The sequence below is a fragment of the Ambystoma mexicanum genome, chromosome 1q (assembly GCF_040938575.1).
Source record: "Ambystoma mexicanum isolate Mex_15411 chromosome 1q, UKY_AmexF1_1, whole genome shotgun sequence".
NCBI lineage: Eukaryota > Metazoa > Chordata > Amphibia > Caudata > Ambystomatidae > Ambystoma > Ambystoma mexicanum.
In genome coordinates this window covers 393644059-393664555 of record NC_090922.1, presented here as the reverse complement: position 1 = coordinate 393664555, position 20497 = coordinate 393644059, and the positions used below count along the sequence as shown (strand labels likewise).

Sequence of the window (20497 nt, the reverse complement as noted above, 5' to 3'; positions counted from 1 at the left end):
AGGCAGGAAGGAGTCTGTGACTCGAAAAGTGATGTGCAGGACTCGATTGGCTTCTGGGGCTGAGCCTCTTCGCACTGTGTGTCGAACTCGAAGGGTGAGATTTCTGCAGATGAAAGAATATATGGGGTTAAAGATCTGGGCAATTGAGTGTCCTTCTCTCTCTCTCTCTCTCTCTCTCTTTCGTCTAAGCTTCTCCGTAGAGCCCCCAGGTAAACGTGCTCACCTTAGATAGGTGAATGCTGAGCTCTCCATCTGCGTCTGGTGCCGGGTGCCGTTGCCAGTTCCTTCACTGGGTGAAACGTAGGCCTCTTAACATCAGAGGATCGCAAACCGCCGTTAACAGCACGAGCAGTGAGTTTCCGGACACCTTTTAAGCCATATAGTCTTTAGGTGCGTGGACACGTAAGTATTGAACAGGGCTCGGAATAATGCTTTGTTCTATTTGTTTTGCAGGGCTCTAGCGTTAGAAGATGGTAAGAAGAGAGCCAAAGCTGGAGCCAGAGCCTTGGAAAGAAGCGCTTGGAAATGCGTGAGTATATGCAAGCGCTTTAACTGTCTCTTTCCTTCACAGCTGTGAGTTTGTGCTGAAGAGGTGATGGAAAACGCCGGAGTGGTTGCAGGCGCTCTATTGTGGAGAGCGCGATGGGCGTAAGTAAATACCTGTCTAATGTCTCTTCTTTTGTCTTTCAGATGCTGGGTTGCAGTGTTGAAAACATCCAGAATTCGCGGATTGCCGGTAAGTAATAACTATGCTTTTGCCTCCACAGGCGGAGGTGCAGCGTGAAGAAATGGTCGCTGCCGATGGACCAGGTAAGGAATGCGTTGCATGTGAAGTCGTTGTGCTAACCTGTTGTTTCTTATCTTTTACAGGTGCTGCTGAAGACTGGATACTGGAATGGTAAGTATTGTTCTTGCAGGTACAGGATCGGAAGAAGAAAAGCTGGAACAGACTTGGTGAGCGTTCTGCTGCAGATGCAGAATAACGCAAAGCACGCTTCATCAATCGGGTGTGGTTTAAATACCCTAGGAGTGATGAGGCGTCTTCCTCCACGGCCCCGCCTAGGTAAGAAAAGAGTTCCTGTTCCAGAAGAGTTCCAGTGTTATATCCAGGGCGTGGAGCTTGCCCCACCCAGGTAAGAAAATAGTTCCGGCTTACAGAGGATTCCTATGTAGATGGTAAGTAAGCAGCATGGTCTGCTGCAGGTAAGTCCACCCAAGCATCTTCACACATATTATGAGCCTGGCGCTTCCAGTGCCGGGACTGATGGCTTTGATGAGCCTGGTGCCACCGGCGCCAGGACAAGGTCCAAAAGGTCCCAGTAGGGACCGGCTGGTGCCTAGGCTTAGGATTAGGGGCCTGCTTCCAAGGACGTTGGGCTGGTCCTGGCTCCTTGGAAGCAGTGATCATGACAGCACCCCCCCTCAAGGCCCCTCCTAAGCGTGTCTTCTCCGGGGGTTTTGGCTTGTCGGGGTGATTCAGATGGAATTTCTTGACCAGACGAGGTGCGTGGACATATTCTGAGGGTTCCCAAGATCTTTCCTGGGGGCCATATCCTTTCCAATCAATCAGGTAATATAATTTAGATTTGGTGATTTTTGAGTCTAGGATGTTCTTTACTTCGAATTCAAGTTCTCCTTCTACCAAAACAGGTTCTGGGAGTTTAGTCAATCGGGTTTCTGGTTGTACTGGTTTTAATAAGGAGACATGAAAGACTGGATGTATTTTCATATGCGCAGGTAATTCCAATTTGACAGCCACCGGATTAACTATGGCAGAGATGAGATAGGGTCCAAGGTATCTTGGGATGAAGGTGCGGGGTCCTTTTAGAGGCAGGTGCTTAGTGGATAACCAGACCTGCTCTCCTACTGCGTAGTGAGGGGCCTCTTTACGGTGTCGATCTGCTCCTTTTTTGAATTGAGCTTTAGCTCTTTGCAGATGGGCAGTAGCTTCCTTAAAAGCACGAGTGATCTCCGAGTGCAAGTAATTTCGAATTCTTGGGGAGGATCCAGGTTAGAGGTTCTAGGATGGTGTCCGTATAATAGGAAGAAGGGAGTCTTCCCGGTTCCAGAATGAGTCGAATTGTTGTAAGCGTATTCAGCGATCCAAAGAATATCCTTCCAAGGGTTTTCAGTTTGTTGCAGCATGCAACGTAGATATTGCTCTAAAGTCTGATTTGTCCTCTCGGTTTGTCCGTCAGTTTGGGGATGGTGACTGGTTGAAAGTCTTACATCAATTTGGGCTAGACGACAGCAACTTCGCCAAAAGTGGGAGATGAATTGACTTCCCCTATCGGAGACCAAAACCGAGGGAAAACCGTGTAACCGAACAATGTTTTCTAAGAATTCTCTGGCCAATACTGAAGCTGAAGGTAGGCCCTTCAGGGGAATGAAGTGAGCCATCTTGGAGAATAGATCCACGACTACTAAAATGGTATTATACCCTGAGCATGGAGGTAAGTCCGTGATGAAATCCATGGACAGGGTATGCCATGGACAGGGAGGGATGTCTAATGGGTGTAATAGGCTGGCTGGTTTCTCCTTCTGACTTTTATTCTGGGCACACACACCGCAGGAGATTACAAAGTCTCTAATATCCTTCTTCCATGATGGCCACCAGAAATGTCTTTTGATCTTTTCCATGGTTTTGGTAATGCCAGGGTGACCCTCCATTAGAGAGTCGTGATAACAGGAGATTACTTGTTTTTGTATTTTCTCACATGGCAAGTACAATCGTCCTTGGAAATATGGTAGGTCTTGATCCACTGAGAATTCTTTTCCCTTTAATTGCCAGTCCTGCAAATCGGCCGGATTTAGGAGTGATTTAACTGTAGTCTTGATGTCTTCAAAGGATTGAGCGCTGACCAAACCCAAAATCCTTTGTTCTGGGATTATGGGTATTGGTTCTGGATTGGTCAAATGTTCATCTACTCCCATCCGGGAGAGAGCATCTGCTTTTCCGTTTTTACTGCCTGGTCGATAAGTAATTATAAAGTCAAACTCAGCCAGAAACAGAGCCCAGCGAAGCTGTCTGGAAGACTGAGCTTTGGCTGTCTTCAGATGTTGTAAATTGCGGTGATCAGTCATTACGGTGACTGTGTCTGGCTCCCAAAAGATAATGCCGCCAGGCTTTAAAGGCCGATCTGATGGCTAAAAGTTCCTTGTCTGTAATTGAATAGTTGATCTCGGGAGCCGAGAATTTGCGGGACCAAAAGGCTACAGGATGTAATTGGTGTGTGACCGGATCTCTTTGTGATAAAACTGCCCCCATAGCAAGACTAGAAGCATCCGTTTCCACGATGTAGGGAAGTTCTGGGCGAGGATGTTTTAGAACAGGTGCAGAAATGAATTTAGCTTTTAAGTCCTCAAAAGCTTGTTCTGCTTCAGTAGACCACTCAAAACGTTTGTTCTTCTTTAACAGAGCGGTGATGGGCTGGACTATCCGAGAGAATTCAGGAATGAATCTGCGGTAAAAGTTAGCGAAGCCTAACATGCTTTGAACTCCTTTTACAGAGGTTGGTGATGGCCACTTAATGATTGCATCGACTTTCTTTGAATCCATATGGACTCCGTCAGGTGACAATATGAATCCCAGGAACTCAACTTCAGTTACTTTGAAAACGCATTTTTCAAGCTTAGCAAAAAGGTTATGTTGACGCAATCTCTCGAGAACCTCTTTGACGTGTCTCTGGTGTTCCTCTTCAGATGATGAATAGACGAGGATGTCCTCAATGTAGACAACAACACACACATCTATGAGTTCTCCAAGGACATCGTTCATAAAATACTTAAAAGCGTCAGGAGCGTTACAAAGTCCAAAGGGCATCACTTGATATTCGAACAGCCCATACTTGGTGCGGAATGCCGTCTTCCATTCATCGCCCTCTTTTATTCGTACCAAGTGGTAGGCTCCTCTGAGATCCAACTTTGTATAAATACATGCGTCTTTGACTTGGTCCAGGAGTTCAGGGATCAAAGGTAACGGGTATCTGTTTTTAACGGTGATTTGATTCAGGGCGCGGTAATCTATGCAAGTCCTAAGGTCGTCTTCCTTTTTCGGAACAAAGAACAAAGCCGAGGAAGCTGGAGATTTTGAAGGACGGATAAACCCGTTAGCTAGGTATTGGTCCAGATATTGTCTGAGGTGAAGATTCTCTGGCTCGGTGAGGGCATAAATCCTACTACAAGGAGGAGTTGTTCCAGGTATCAGGTCTATTTGACAGTCGTAGGACCTATGAGGAGGCAGGGTGTTAGCTTGGTCCTTCCGAAAGATGTCTTGGAATTCCTGGTATTCGGGAGGTAATGTGGGAACCTCGGAAGAGATTGCTGCCAGTGAAACATCAGGCCGAGGATAACAAGTGGTAAAACATTCTGGAAACTGAACCGTCTTTGCTCGCCAATCGATCTGAGGATTGTGCTTCTCTAACCAAGGAATTCCCAGAATGATCTGGAACTGAGGGGCCTTGATCACATCAAACACGATTTTCTCCCGGTGTCCATCTTGGCTCACTAACGTCACTTCTTGGGTGGCATGCGTTACTGGTCCGGAGGCTATCTCTGTGCCATCCACTGTAGTAATGACGTCTTTTACTGCCTTAGGGACAAGAGGTAGATTCATCCTTGATACCAGTTCACGGTCCACATAATTACCGATTGCTCCGCTATCGATGTAAGCTTCAATTGCATGCAAACAATCCGGATGTTCTGGGCTAATGAGGACCATAGGCACCACGAAATGCGAGGTCACGGGACAGATTTTAACGCTCGGCAAGAGGACCTCTACACTTGTCGGGCTAGGTCGTTTCCCTGCTCAGAATTTTGGGTACAGGTATCTGCGGCTCCTACAGCCTTCTTAGCTGGTTTCACTGGGCAGTCTCAAAGAAAGTGCCCCGAGTTTCCGCAATAGAGGCATAATTGCAGCTGTCTTCTTCTTTCCCGCTCCTTTTGAGTTAAAGGTCCTTTCATGCCCCCTAGTTGCATGGGTTCCACGGTGTCGGCTCCCCTAGTTGAGGTCTGTGGTTTAGAAAATACTCGGGTATCAAATTTGGAACGATCAGCCTTCCTGTTCTGTAATCGGTGGTCTAATTGGACAACTAAGTCAATATAGTCTGAGCATTCTTGTGGAGGATTCACAATTTGAGCTAACACATCATTGAGCTCTCCACGCAGGCCTCTGTAGAAAAGTGTTATTCTTTTATCCTCCGGCCATTGAGTTTCCACTATAAGTCTATTGAATGAGGCAATATAAGTCAAGAGGTCTTGATTACCCTGTCGTAACGAAAGGAGTTCATTGTCCAAGGCCTGCCCCTGGGCATGTCTTGCGAACAGTTTCTCCATACTGGACTGGAAGGCCTGAAAATCGTGAAGGACCGGATCATCCTGAGTGACCAAAGGGATCGACCAATCTGCGGCACTGCCACTGAGATAAGAAAGCACGAAAGCCACCTTGGTCTGGTCTGTTGGAAAGGCAGCTGGGCGACATAAGAAGTGTAGGCGGCACTGGTTGATAAACACTGCAACTTTCTTTGGGTCACCAGAAAAGCATTCGGGTGGAGCTAAAGGCACATTACCGGGTAGATTGATTTGCACTGGATTTGAGGATGCTGAAGGGTAACTTACTCCTGGAGCGGGCAAAGGAGTCTGTCCTGCCTGCGTTTGTAGTAATTGCCTAGCGAGGTCCTCCGTTCGCTCCTTGGATATTATTAGCTCTCTTCTCAAAGAGTTTGTTTCCTGACGAGCTGCATGTACCTCTGCTCTTAGTTCCCCAAGCAATCGGGCCAGTTGGTCTGTGTCCGAGGTTTCCATTGCGCGTGGGTAGGAGTTTTTTGGTGGGCTTCGCGTTCTGTAACGCTCACCTGATTCCCACAGAGGCGCTGGTCTAGGCAGGAAGGAGTCTGTGACTCGAAAAGTGATGTGCAGGACTCGATTGGCTTCTGGGGCTGAGCCTCTTCGCACTGTGTGTCGAACTCGAAGGGTGAGATTTCTGCAGATGAAAGAATATAAGGGGTTAAAGATCTGGGCAATTGAGTGTCCTTCACTCTCTCTCTCTCTCTCTCTCTCTCTCTTTCGTCTAAGATTCTCCGTAGAGCCCCCAGGTAAACGTGCTCACTTTAGATAGGTGAATGCTGAGCTCTCCATCTGCGTCTGGTGCAGGGTGCCGTTGCCAGTTCCTTCAGTGGGTGAAACGTAGGCCTCTTAACATCAGAGGATCGCAACCGCCGTTAACAGCACGAGCGGTGAGTTTCCGGACACCTTTTAGTCCATATAATCTTTAGGTGCCTGGACACGTAAGTATTGAACAGGGCTCGGAATAATGCTTTGTTCTATTTGTTTTGCAGGGCTCTAGCGTTAGAAGATGGTAAGAAGAGAGCCAAAGCTGGAGCCAGAGCTTTGGAAAGAAGCGCTTGGAAATGCGTGAGTATATGCAAGCGCTTTAACTGTCTCTTTCCTTCACAGCTGTGAGTTCGTGCTGAAGAGGTGATGGAAAACGCCGGAGTGGTTGCAGGCGCTCTATTGTGGAGAGCGCGATGGGCGTAAGTAAATACCTGTCTAATGTCTCTTCTTTTGTCTTTCAGATGCTGGGTTGCAGTGCTGAAAACATCCAGAATTTGCGGATTGCCGGTAAGTAATAACTATGCTTTTGTCTCCACAGGCGGAGGTGCAGCGTGAAGAAATGGTCGCTGCCGATGGACCAGGTAAGGAATGCGTTGCATGTGAAGTCGTCGTGCTAACCTGTTGTGTCTTGTCTTTTACAGGCGCTGCTGAAGACTGGATACTGGAATGGTAAGTATTGTTCTTGCAGGTACAGGATCGGAAGAAGAAAAGCTGGAACAGACTTGGTGAGCGTTCTGCTGCAGATGCAGAATAACGCGAAGCACGCTTCATCAATCGGGTGTGGTTTAAATAGCCTAGGAGTGATGAGGCGTCTTCCTCCACGGCCCCGTCTAGGTAAGAAAAGAGTTCCTGTTCCAGAAGAGTTCCAGTGTTGTATCCAGAGCGTGGAGCTTGCCCCACCCAGGTAAGAAAATAGTTCTGGCTTACAGAGGATTCCTATGTAGATGGTAAGTAAGCAGCATGGTCTGCTGCAGGTAAGTCCACCCAAGCATCTTCACACATATTATGAGCCCGGCGCTTCCAGTGCCGGGACCGATGGCTTTGATGAGCCTGGTGCCACCGGCGCCAGGACAAGGTCCAAAAGGTCCCAGTAGGGACCGGCTGGTGCCTAGGCTTAGGATTAGGGGCCTGCTTCCAAGGACGTTGGGCTGGTCCTGGCTCCTTGGAAGCAGTGATCATGACACACCACCGGTGGAGCCCTGCTGAACCGTCTCACCACTTTTTTCCCAACGACAGAGGAGATCTCCAGCCTGGAGAGTCTTCTTCCTTCGACTGGTGGGGACAACCAGTCTGCTTCCTGGAACAACTCGTGGCCGCCTTGCCTGTGCCAAGCACCCCGGCAACCGGGATACCACGTTTTACCACTATCGCGAATCAAAGGGTAGTACCTTTAACCGGAAAACTCCGCGGCTGGTTTCTTCCCTGGCAGTGCAACGACCTTCATCTTTCCTCCACGTCGAGATCTTCTCTTCCTCTGGACGACGCCGCGACTTGCACCCGCTGCAAGGAACAACTGCCCCCGCTGGAGGATCCTTTCCACCTAAGGTACCGTGTTCCGCCTGGCTTCCCTTGCAACCGACTGTACGGGGTAGATTTAGCCCCCAGCTTTCGAGCCTGGGTTAGCCTGGGATGCCCTGGCTAAACTTTTCTAAGCCTAACTAAAACCTTTCCGAACTCCCTGCAAGACTTTTTAAGCCTGTTGTCATTGTGTGATCTTGGGTGCATTTGTGCCCTGCTCTCTCCAAGAGTGGGCCCGGCCTATGGACTTTGGCTCACAAGTAACTTTCGACTTTCCTGTCTTGTCTAAGAGTTCCTAAGTATTAGTGTGGTGTATTTTCCTACATTCTGCCTTTTTCCCTCCCTTTTTCGTTAACTTATTGGAGTGCCATCTATAGTTAAGCGCTCACCTCTGTTTGGAAATAAGTGGTGTTAACTAAGACTTGTCTGATAAGGAATAAGGGATGTATATATAATAATCGTAATTGTGTTTAGAGTGATTTACAATAATAGCGCTGGAGTGTTTCAATAAGTGTGTTTTTAAATAAATATTTATATACCTTGTTACCAAAGCTCTGGTCAGTGTTTGCTTGTGCTATTGTACCGGAGTGCCTATTGTGTATACTTTACATACTGCCTAACTCTTCTTGAGGGAAGTCTGACTGCTCAGCCACAGCTACCAGGTAAATCTGGGTGGTACAGACTGCTACCAAGTGGGTTTGCTGCCAACACCTGTAGTCCTAAATCTTTTGCAGTGGTCCCCAAGGGAACTGCACAGGTTTCTGCCTAACTAGTGCGTAGAAGAAAGTAAGGGGAGGACGGGAGGAGATAGGAAAAGGGAGAGGGGAGGAGAGAACAGAGAGTAAACCGTCAAAAAGAGTGGAGAAGCAAGAAGGGAGAGCGAATACAACTGCAGAAGTCAGTAGTAACACATAATGTTGCAAGCCAGGATACAAGATGAAGATGGGAACTGCATCTGCTCTTACTAAATGATTGTTACTTAGCACTTACTACTCTGGGCACTTACACCTGCAGCTCGCTCACAGGCACTCCAGCACTTACCCCCCTCTTCCCTTCTCCTCTCTCTGCACTTACATTCTCTGAATGCTCACAAGGCCTAGTAGGTTCGTCTTTATCTTCCAGTGTGTTTGTTGTTTTCTATCCCATGTGCCCTCCCTGTTACCATGTGGGTGCTTTGATACGCATTTTATTTGTTGTACAAGTGCCTAACAAATGATCAAAAAAGAAGACCTGTTTCAGCCTCATTGGGCGTCATCAGTGAGGAGTAATTTGGGTCTCTAGGCCCCGCATGCCCGAGTCCCACGTCTATTGCTGCATTATTCCTAATGTAGCATGCACGACGCTCCATACTCAACGAGAACACCAGTGGGGATAGCGGGCACCCCTGTCTAGTTACCCTGGCTATCGACAGATTGTGCGAGTATCATCCGTTGACTCTGAGTGAGGCAGATTTGTCCGGTTAGTTGGCCATGACCCACGTGGTCAACTTAGGGCCAAAGCCAAATGCTTCCAGAGTATGCCGAATGTACCACCAATCCACTCTGTCGAACGCCTTGTGGGCGTCCAGTACCACCATCCCCACATCTACCCCTGACGTCTGCCCCACCTCCAGTAGGTTCAGTACTCGCCTCGCATTGTCATGGCTACCCAGTCTGGTCGATATCTATGACCTTTGGGAGAACCTCCATCATGAGGTTTGCCAGAATCTTAGAGAACAGTTTAGAGTCGCTGTTGGTGGAAGTAGTGGGGCAATAGGAGTAACAGGGTGTCGGATCCTTCTCCAGCTTGGAGATTAGAATATTAGTAGAGAGTCCAATAGTTGGAGTAGGTGGACAAAACCTTTTACAGAAAAGGTTTGAGAAACCATTTGGACCTGGGGATTTCCCCCCACGATTGATTTAGTAGCCTGTTCCACTTCTTCCAGTGTTATCGGGCGCTCCTAATCCTCCTGATCAATCGCAGACACCCTAGAAAGGTGGGTGGCCGTCGAAAACTCCCTCATCTTCTCCAGGACGTCTGCTGGTACCTCCGCTTGTAAAGTTTGGTAGAATTTACTCATGATGGACAGTTTGCCTTCCTCCGCTGATATTTCTTTCAACCCTGTGATGTGGGTGCGTGCAGAAATATTTCTAAGTTTTGCAGATAGGATCTTATTTGCCTTATTCCCTTTGGAATGGAAACATTGTTTAGTATAAAGCAAGGCTGTTGCAGCACAATCTATCAAATAACCCTCCAGTTGAGTCCTTGCTAGCTTGAGAGCTGCAAGCTCTTCAGTGATTGCCTTCGATTGTGTTTGGTTTCCCTTAACTCCACTTCAGTCGCCAATATTGTCTTTTGTGCTTCTCTGGCTTTTGTAAATGCTGCAGTTTTCGCTCTGAGTTTGCCCCTAATGACAGCTGTTGCCTCTCCCACCTCTCCATTATCATTCTCGTCAACATATTTCTGCGCAGTGTTCTTAATGTGATGTGTTACCGCCAAATCCCGCAGATTTGAGTCGTTAAGTCGCCAGTGCCTCCTTTCTACTAGACAGGGTGTTGAGAGGTCCAGAGCCGCCATTAACCCCAGGGCATGGTCAGACAGTACCCGTTGGCTGATTTCTATCGAGACCGTCTTAGATATCTGCATGGAAGAGACCAGCATCATATTTATTCAGTTGAAGTCCCCTCCCACAACTATTTCCCCTTCACAGAAAAGACCCAGTTTGGGGGTCAAATCGGCAAAAAGTGCATCTTGATACTCATTTGGTGCATAAAAGGGAACAACGTTTAAGTGCAACACCATAGAGAGCCTTTCACTGTCACACTCTTACCTTCCGGGTCCCTCATTGTCACCAACTTATGGAAGGGTATTCCCCTTGCTAATAGAATTGCTAACCCCCTTTTCTTCAGCGGACTCATAGCAAATAATTGTACAGGGGAAAACCTACTGAGAAGCCTTTTCTCATCCCCCTGAAACAGGTGCGTTTCCTTGAGGAAGATGATTGATACTTTTAATGCTTGCAGCCTCAGTTGTAGCACTTTACGCTTAATAGGCAAATTGAGTCCACCAATTTCATCTGCCATCCCCCAACCCTACAGAAAACACTGTCAACCCATATGCCCCTCTCCATCGAGTCGCCTCTGGACTCTTCAAACCCTGGAAGTGATGAGCCAAAAAAAGCAACCAACAGTTTCAACAAAACATATTTAAAAAAAAAAAACATAGAAAACAGTAAGGACCAGAGGAATCACCCTCCCCAGACCTTGTCCCAACATCTCTGTTCTCCTCCACTGCCATTTGGGAACGTAAACGGAGGCGGCCCTGGTCCCCCACCTGCCCCAATCTTCCCCTGAAAACATTCTACATGCTCAACGAGCCTAAGAAAAGCACCTTGGGGTGTTGAAGACTATAACCATCGATAGAAGACTGCACTGCTATGGTCAGACACCCTCTGCATGATGGCCCCAGTCAGGTGACCCTTTACGGGTGCCTGTACAGTATAAGCACCAGGGAAGATTCTCCAGAATGTGTTTTACAGTTGAATATGTGAAGCCTCCCCTTGCCCCCTTCCTTGTAAAGCCACTCATTCACGGCCACCAACCGGGATGCCTATTCATATTTTCAGATGTCGGGGAGCCCCATCCCACCACCACCAGCCCCCTATTCCCACAGCGACCTGGCCAAGGTAGACCATGCAATTCTTGGAACCTTCTTGCCCCACACCCTCCCTCTGCAGTCCCTCAATGGCTCGGAACACCCTCTGGGGATCTTCACGTTGTGTTCTGGAGATCATAAAGCAGCCTCTGGAGTGTCAACATCTTGAACAGGTTGGCCCATCCCGACAGTGAGACTGGTAAGGTGGACCAATGATGGTCGTCAGCCCTGGACCATACTAAGGCTGGAACAAGGTTGTTTTAGAGAAAGCAATGCTCATCCGTACCTATGTTAATACCCAAATATTCAATCGTCCTCTGCGCCACCTTTAGGGGGCAACCCTCCACCGGCAGCTGCTCTGAATTTTCCCAGTTAATGCGCAGACCATTGTAATCTCTGAATTCCCTTATCACGTCCATCAGCACTGGCCCGGAGAACCTGGGCACACCCAGGTTGATCAAAATATCGTCTGCCTAGAGGGACACTCGGTCTTCCCGATCCCCGACCAACTAAAGCCCCTAATCCTGAGAGCTGCCCTGATCTTTGCCGCTATGGGCTCACGCCCAGTAAAAACAAAAGTGGGGAAAGCGGACACCCCTGCCTAGTCCCCCTCTGTAGTGGAAACTCCCTTAAGCACACCCCATTCACCCTTACTCTCGCCGTGGGGTCGGCATAGAGCAGCTTCACCCAGCTCTGAAATTTAGGTCCAAAGCCCATCTTACTCATAACTGTTCAAAGGAACCCCCACTGCACTGAGTCAAAAGGTTTCTGAGTCCAGGGCAATGACAGCGTGATGACCTGCCAGCTCCTCTGCCATGCCTAAGGCGTTATGCACTCAGATTCATCCGGGTGTACCTCCCCGGCAGAAAGCCAAATTGATCATGCTGGATCAACCTATATTCATGACCCTGATTTAGTCTATTGGCCAGCACTTTCGCTAGTATTTTGGGTTCTCCATTTGGCAAGGAGATCTATCGATATGCACCACAGTTGTCTGGGGGTTTCCCTTTCTTGTGGATGACTACTCTTGTGGCCTGACGGAGGTCTTGCAGCAACTGTCCTACCTCCAGGCTGTTAAGAAACACCCCCCCCCCCCTCATTGCTGCTATCATCTTCTGTCCCGTGGCCTTCCAGAATTCCGAAACTTGGACATTTGACGTCCAGGAGAAGGGAGTCATTCTCTTGGACCACAAAGCTAAAGCAGAACTTTATTATTGTTTATTGTAGTGACAGGGATAGTGTAGGAGCTTTTTGACTGGCACAGTGCCTTTTGATTTGGACTTACACAGACTTCCTGACGAGCACCCAAGATTCTTTAGTTTATGTAGGGAAATCCATTAAAGTTAAGGATAGATAGTTATTTATTTTTCGTTTGAATAAAAGTCTTTAGCAATCACCATGGTAACACTTGGTCAGTCTCTTCATTCCTTGCTATATTCAAAATGATAAGGTTGCTTTTTGCATTCCAAAACATGCCCAAAAAATATGCAGTTAGTTTAACCTTCACATGGATCACTAAAAAGCTAGTGTAGCAGGAGCAACGTATGTTGAAATGGAGAGCCCCACTTCTTGTGTTGTTTCTGTGCAGAAGGGGTCCTTGGGATGTTTCTTTATTTATTTTGTACAGTCTATTCTAATATTTGCATTCTCAATACATATATCTGTCACTTACATCTGGTAAATATTTTCTTGTTTACAGATCAAAATGAAAAGCTCAGCCAGGAGAACAGGGACTTGCAGCTGCGTTATCTGGAAAATAAGCATCAGCTAGATGAATTTAAAGATCGCATGAAGTTTTTCACCAAGGTACATTTTTTCCTTGTGCTAGAAATGGACAAAAAGAACCAACCTTTCATCTTTTATGCATGTAGATAGTACTCACCTTAAAAGCAAAAGAATGCAAAAATATGCATGAGTTTATAAATTTATGATATCATGGTACTCGAGTATAAGGAGAATTCACTATGTTTTGAATGTATTATTTGATTACTTATTCATGTCTCATAACCCCCGTATTATTGACTGTTTCCTCTCTAGGAGAGTGATATTGATGTGGCAGAACTCAGTGAAGCCATGATGCTCATCAAGGTAACGTGTAGGAAGTGGATGCATTTCGCTTGTTTTCTGGACTACATTTCAACTCGATGATAAACCTTGCTTGTCTTGAACATCATAACTAGCGCTTCAGATGTAGGTTGTATGTGTGCATCTGTTAAAGTAGGCAATTTGGCTTGCAGAGACATGTACTTATGATGCTTGTCATTTCGAGTAAAGTAAAAGGAATAGATGACAGTGGGGCATGTGTTTAGGTTATCTGCATATTTCATTGTTACATCAAAATTGAATTAAGCCAGACCTGGCATATATGCTCTAGGCTTTCCTTTTTCAGTCCTGTATCCTTTCTACATTTTAACTGCTCTACTGCATCCTTGCCTGACATCTGTGTTTTGTCCACTTACTCTTTGATATATAGGAAAGACAGGCTAACAAAAATGTTGCGCTACTGTACCATGTAAAGGTGGAAATGTGATTATTTGTATCTCAGGCATTAATTTGCTGAAATGATCAACACTGTCCAAATTATGCCACACTAATGCGGTTTGTTTGCAAGTCTTCATTGAATCAGACACCAATTTATATTCATTCTCAGCCCCACTGGAGCACACAGTAGTCAAATAGTGCTAATCCCTTGAATTGGAATTACTCCTTTTTCACTCCTCCTCGTCCCAGTCTTTTATTTCTTCAGTGACCTAGCCCTGACAAAGGCACTCCGTTGCTTTTATTGAAAAAAAGAAAAAGGTTTTCCTTATGTCTCAAGCTCCTCCCTTTGAGGTCGAATAGCTGTTGTTGGGAAGTAGGGAGAGATAAACCCTGAGGCCCAAAGGACACCACTAGCTCTGTCATGTCAACTTCGTAGATCCCTACCCACAAGATCTCCCAGGGCCTCTTCCCCATTACCGCCTCTGTATTAGTGCCAGAAATGTGACCCCAAGAAAAGAAGAAACGCAGGATTTACATGCAGGTTCCGGGTGCATGTGTGAGGTTCACGATCACAGCCCACAAGCAAGACCAGCGTGGGCTGTGAAGCAGCCAGTGGTTGTAGTGAGTAGGAGCTATCGCGAGAAGAGTGCCACTATTTTTATTTTTTACTTTTAATAGTTCCACTACTTTTCACAACGATTTTCACCTTTCCGGAACAGTTCTTTTTGAACATCTCTCTATTTTACCAACTTATATAGCAGTTGCAGCTAAAATTAAATATGTTTCACTGTACATTCACAAAGACTAAATGACATGTCAGCCTGGATGAACTCCATCTGGCTTCATCTTAACCATCGGAAACTGGAGGAGGTTCTGCTAATACTGAGGTATTATCTCAACATCACAACATCCCATCTCCCTTGATTTCTGGAAAACTTGTCAAGTTGTCGTCTCAGGTTAAATGCTCAGATATTACAGTTGCAAAAGCTCTTGGCCATAACCACAGGATTTTATTTTAACATTTGGTAATTGTGATTTTACCCTTCATACCACTGGGAAAGTATGCAGTTATTGTAGGAGCCTTAGTGACCAGTCACTTGGACTACTGTAATACAATCCTGCAGGATAAACCAGGACCACAGTCTATTCATTTCCTCAGATTATTTCAGACTAGTGGAGATAAAAGATTTTTGATCTTGGGACCAAGTCTTTGTAATAAATAACCAAATTCTATTTGTGACTAAAGACATGTTTCTAGTGACAGGCCCCTGTTGAAGCAGCTGCGGTTCAGGTAGGTGTTAATTATGGGTGCCAGTAAGAGTTGAGATAAGCGAGTAGAGGTGATAGTTTTCACAAGGCCCTGTTTACGTGTTCGAACTGACTGACCAACTGAGAGAAATACATTAAAAACATGAACGTTGTACCCCTTCTGCAATCTCAACATGCGGAGCCTCGGTCTGCCAGTTGCTGCTTAGTGTTCAAACATAATCCCAGGATGCAGAGTGGAATACCACAAACTAGTCCCTGAGCCTGACTGATAAACTGGAACAGGTGCACCTGCTGAGATTTTTATCACCATTACCCAAAGACCTAGCATACAAAACTGTCGACCTTTGAAGGAAATTAGGGTTTTTGAGATAAGGTGACAGTGCAGAGTTGCAGCGCTAGACCTAGCAAGGAGGCGCAAAGAGGCAGGAGCAAGAGGAGGTAGGTGCTTGAGGAGAGAAAAAACAGGAAGATGAAGGAAGGAGGCTTGACCCGAGAGATGGAGGGTAGAAGGGGGTAGTGGACAGTTAGTTCCAGAAAGATAAATCCGCATTGGCCAAACCAAGGCAGTCAGAAAGCAGAGGGTGCTGAGAGATTGAAGGTAGAACTAGTCGGGCGCTAGTTAGTAGAGAGGGGAAGGTCACCATATTGAGACAGTTGAAAGCATTGCAGTTATGCAGCCCGAAAATGGCCTTCAGACCCCAGAGAAGCTGGTAGTTAAGAGAGGAGAGACAGACTAGCCAAGAGCCATAATGAATCTGGTGGGATTAGTAGGCCCACCATCAATTCTAAAGAATCCTTGCCAGCAGAAGAGAAGTAATGGTACAGATAAGAAGGCTATCTTGGAGTCCTACTTGGTGGAATTGGCAAGCCCAGAACAGAGGACAAAACGTGCCTGCAGTTTGGGCCAAAGGCTTGGAACCCTGTGCAGCTGTGAACCTTTAGACCAAGGAGGGGTCCCGAACATTTTATCCAAGGTTAAGAACTCTTGTGAGAAAGCCGCGCTTTTGGTAGCCTCCCTCAAGACTGAGATGATTACTGAGAGCATCATATCCGTGATCAGACAAATGCCAGAGGGATTACTGTTGGTGGGGGACTATAATGGCACAGGCAGAAATCTACCCATAGAGACATTTTGCCAGATAATTTTTAGTTGCTTCAGGGGCTCTTGACACAAGTTGCACTGAAGGTCTCAGAAAACAATACTCAAAGAACTGTCATAGACTGTGTTCTCTGGCAGATATCTATCTGATCGCCATCTGTTCTGTAACTTTGACCTCAGGCTAGTGACCCTCTTAGAGATTGACACTGAACCGTATGAACATACCATGCCACTTGTTTTGTACTTGTATCCTCAATTTATGAGACCCATTCATTTTCATGTTATGTTTCCTCAAAACTAAAGCCTTGTTTTACAATAAACATTGTTTGGCAATGCTTCTTATTTCTTCCGATTTCCCTGTGGAGTGAAAATCCCACAAGGGTCAGCTAATGTTTTGTCACCTCTAACTCCACATGATTTTCCAACCTCTATAGAGGCAGGTGCTTCATTGTTCACACCGGCTACTGCTGTACCTGATCATGTAAGTAAGGTAGTAGCTGGTTTCTTTTTTATTTCCTCTAATAGCTACCCAGCTGGATCAAGGAGCTTACACTCATTAAAATCCAGCCACTGGCTATACCAGCAGCAGCAGTCACGAGAAATAGTTAGAGACCTTGCAAAGCAGGTACAGTGTTCCTCTGTCCTATTGGACTCCCCCCAACCCCCAGTGCCAGATGCCTGATAAAAAAACAGAGCACAGTGATACTAGGAGATGTTTAATATTTGAGCCACTGTGGTACCTGGAAGAGAGGCTGCACTGACCCAGATGTGGTCCCGCCAAGTGGGACAGGCAATGTTCTAGGTTCTCCATCCTAGATGGTGTCATGAATGGGCATTTAGTGCAAGGAGCACAGTGCAAGTACAGAAGGTAAGTGATTTCACCATGTGATATTTCCAATAACTTGTAAAATGGATGGAAAGAAACGTATCGAGAAGAGTACCCACTCGCGAAACAGGCACCACAGGATACACAAGCGCCATAGGCACCACCTACCTTGATCTCCTAGGAGCAGGGTAGTAACCCAATGCCTACCTTCTTCTCTGCTTATCTCCACCACAGTGCTTTTACCAGTCCCTTGGCCCGTTATGTGACATTGCCAGGGCCAATGCAGCCTTCTCCAGAGATTAACGATTAAAGCAGTATTGTGCCTTTTCTTGTCCCCATATATGCAGCAGTCATTACTTCACCAGCTACAATGATTCTTACAATAGTATCGTTTGCAGACAAACTTCACCCAATCGCTGTTGAGACTTTATATGCTGCACTGTACAGGCGTTTGATACCTGTGACTGCTTCTTTGATTCCTACCACAGCAACGGGCCAGGACGCTCAATTGGATACAGCAGGTACATACTTGTGTATCGAAGTAACGGAGGGCGTGGAAGCCTCCCTGACTATCAACCTTGATTTGAAGGGTGTATCCACTCCAATCCCTTTGGCGGTTGAAGTGGATGCTTATAGCAGATATCAGGTGCTGTCTAAAGCAGGGATCCCTTTGCTGCTAGCATCAGAAATATTGTAATGCAACAATGGTATAACCATTCAGTCAGTACATAGGCAATGGGGCACAATGTATCAGATCCAAGCATTCACTGACAGAGTTCCCTGAGATTCTTACAGTGGACTCCCTCCTGCCTTGCTTTTAGGACCTCACCAAAGTGGTCACAGAATATGCAACACTGGTAGTTAACTTTGGGGAAAGAGTCAAAGGGACCGTTGCATGCTTGCAGCCTCTAACATTGCCTTCGAAGCAGGGGTAGATGCTTCCTAAGCAGCCCAATATCTTATGAAGGATATCCAGGAACTTCTGGTGGCTTTGGACGAAGGCACAGATTGGATTGTGGGAAGCACTTTCAGAGCAAATGGAAAAAAAAATGCATGCTAGCTGCAGACGTTCCATTTGATGTTATTGGTGCTACTGCTCTGAAATATCTCTACAGTAGCTAGTCGGCATCTGTTTTGTATGAAGGCTTGGGAAGGAAAAGCTTCTCAAAACACTATCCTGCTCTTAGGCCAAAAGATGTTGGGCCCAAGGTGGTAAGTTAATGAGGCAAGTCAGAGAAGACACCTAACTAAGCGCAAGCATGGTCCCTTTTGGACATTTTTGATATTCTTAAACCAAAGGTGTGTGCATGCAAGTAATTAGAGGTCAAACCAGAGGCAAGCTGGGGGCAGAGGAGCATCTACCCTAGGTTCCATCCCCTTTCACCCAGCTGTAATTATGACTGGCACAGGGGCATCCAGAATCTATCCCCTGACCGCACCATAACAGCTTAGAGTTGAGTCCAAAGGTTCTGGAGAATATTGGTAGAAGTAATCTCGGAAACCTGGGTATTGGTGGTTGTGCTGTTAGGGTACAAGATTGTTTCTTTTTCCACAGAGTCAGGGTTAAAACTTGAACTCAGGATCCTTTCAAAAGGATGTCTCTTCAAGAAGAAGGAATTCAGTATCTATTCTGCAAGGTTGTTGTGTTTCTGGTTCCCCCAAAGAGAATTTTAGATCTCAATATTTCTTGTCTTCAAATGCAGCATTCAATCATCTGCAGCCCTCCTCCTTTAAAAGCAAGGGAAATTATGCCAGCAGTGCACCAAACAAAGGAGAAACATTGTGTTCAAAGCTCCCACCCCACTGGACTAATGCTCAATACATACCCTGTTTGGCATGGAAACAAAATTCAGGGAAGAGGAAACTCTCTAGCCTGTAACAGGGGAACAAACTAACCCCTCCTTCCCAACCAGCAATAAACAGACTAATGTGGGATCCAAGATGGGCGCTTTCCCCATGGCCTCATGGCTACAAAGGATCCCTGCCGGGTGTGTGGCTTGGAGCCGTGGTGCACAGCATGGCTTCCTCAGAGATCCTGCCCCTAGTCTGACAACCAAACGAACAGAAGCGGTTGAAATGTGCGGTTTGAGGCGCAACTCAGCGCCAATGCAGAGCGTAGCATGGAGAACAACGTGACTGAGTGAGATCTTGTATGGTGCCCCCGTTCAGGCACACCAAGCCGCGGCAGTTAACGGCTGCTCACCCAGTAGAATGTGCAAAATGGCGGACGAGGTCCGACCCGCCGATGTTCCAGACCAGCGCAAGTCGGCTGAAAGGCTTTGAACGCCTCACATAGTCCTAAACAAGGGCTGATGCCTCCACCTCATATCAGGAGCTCTAGCATGCAGCAGTGTCTCACAGACGTCCCAACGAGGGAAGCAAACCAACGCTCCAGCAAGGATACAAAGGGAGAAGGGGACCCCTGGGCAGCTCCGATGCAACGCTGATCATACTCCGCCGAGAAGACTAGCAAGGCGGGGCGGGCCCGGTCTGAAGAGCAGAACCAGTTAACAACAGCGTACCCCACAGCCCGCAACGACCATGAAGGCACCATTCCCCCCCAGCTGCTTTCCTACTGCTCCAACCTGGAGCCCTGGAGGTAGAGGGCTGGCCCGGATGAAGGCAAAGTCAGCCACCGATTACGGCGAGGAAACCCTTCAAGCAGCCCAGGAAAAGCCCCAGGGAACACTGTGACAGTGTGGAGCGGCTGTCCCCCATCAACGCCGATGCAAGGGACAGGCTGCTCTGCAGAATCAACAAGCAGCTCCAGATCTCCTGATACGCCCCCGGAACGGCCAGATTCCCCTGAACTCCCCCTTGCCGGTCCATCCGATCCAATCTGGGGTCCCAATGGATGCATGCTGACCCACGCTGGGGCTCTGACACCCATCCACGAGGAGGAACAAGGCTTGCAGTGCTGTCCCATCTTGCTGCACCAGGGCTCTGCTGCAGCCATGAACGTAAATAGCTACGTGCAAGAGGTAACCTGACAGAGCAACGGCATCATCGGAACACTGGTAGATCCAGGATGAGAACCTAGCATAGCCCTCACCTCATTGCTCTCAGGCTTGGAAGGAATCGAGAAAACACTGACCAGAGGGTGCCCCAGGGCGGTACCCGAAAGGAGAAATGACAAAAAACCTGAAAGCAGCGAAGAAAATGGACATCTCCACCCTCCTACTGTCAGTGTCCACCATGAAGAAGGCGAAGTGGGGGCAACGGACTGTGGCGCTGACCCAGTGGGGAGATCCTGATCTCACCAACACTCCTCCTGCACAAGCGGTAACCAAGACGGACCTTCAGGACCTACTGACAGCCATGACCAAAGAATATCAAAAAGGCACTGAGGAACTAATGAAGAAAATCACCAGCCTGGACAAACGGGTGGATGACTTTGAAAACAGAACCACCCAGATTGAAACCACACTGTGTGACCATTCATACGAGATTGGGGACGGATCAGACTGGATCACGGTACTGAAAGCTAGATGTGAGGCCCTGGAACTCAAGCAAGAAGACTCCGAAAACAGTTCCAGCCACAACAACATCTGCCTGCGAGG

The 20497-nt window shown here is 47.1% G+C and overlaps 1 protein-coding gene across 2 annotated transcripts in view; it reads left to right on the top strand.

Annotated features, from left to right (window-relative positions):
- The window catches only part of RPGRIP1L (RPGRIP1 like), a 1574704-nt gene that overhangs the window by 687784 nt on the left and 866423 nt on the right, over positions 1–20497 (top strand). For both annotated transcript variants that reach the window (XM_069639571.1, XM_069639577.1), the window contains exons 12-13: positions 12962–13068; positions 13300–13350. In XM_069639571.1, coding sequence (XP_069495672.1) covers positions 12962–13068; positions 13300–13350 — 158 coding nt within the window. The remainder of the gene's footprint in view (positions 1–12961; positions 13069–13299; positions 13351–20497) is intronic.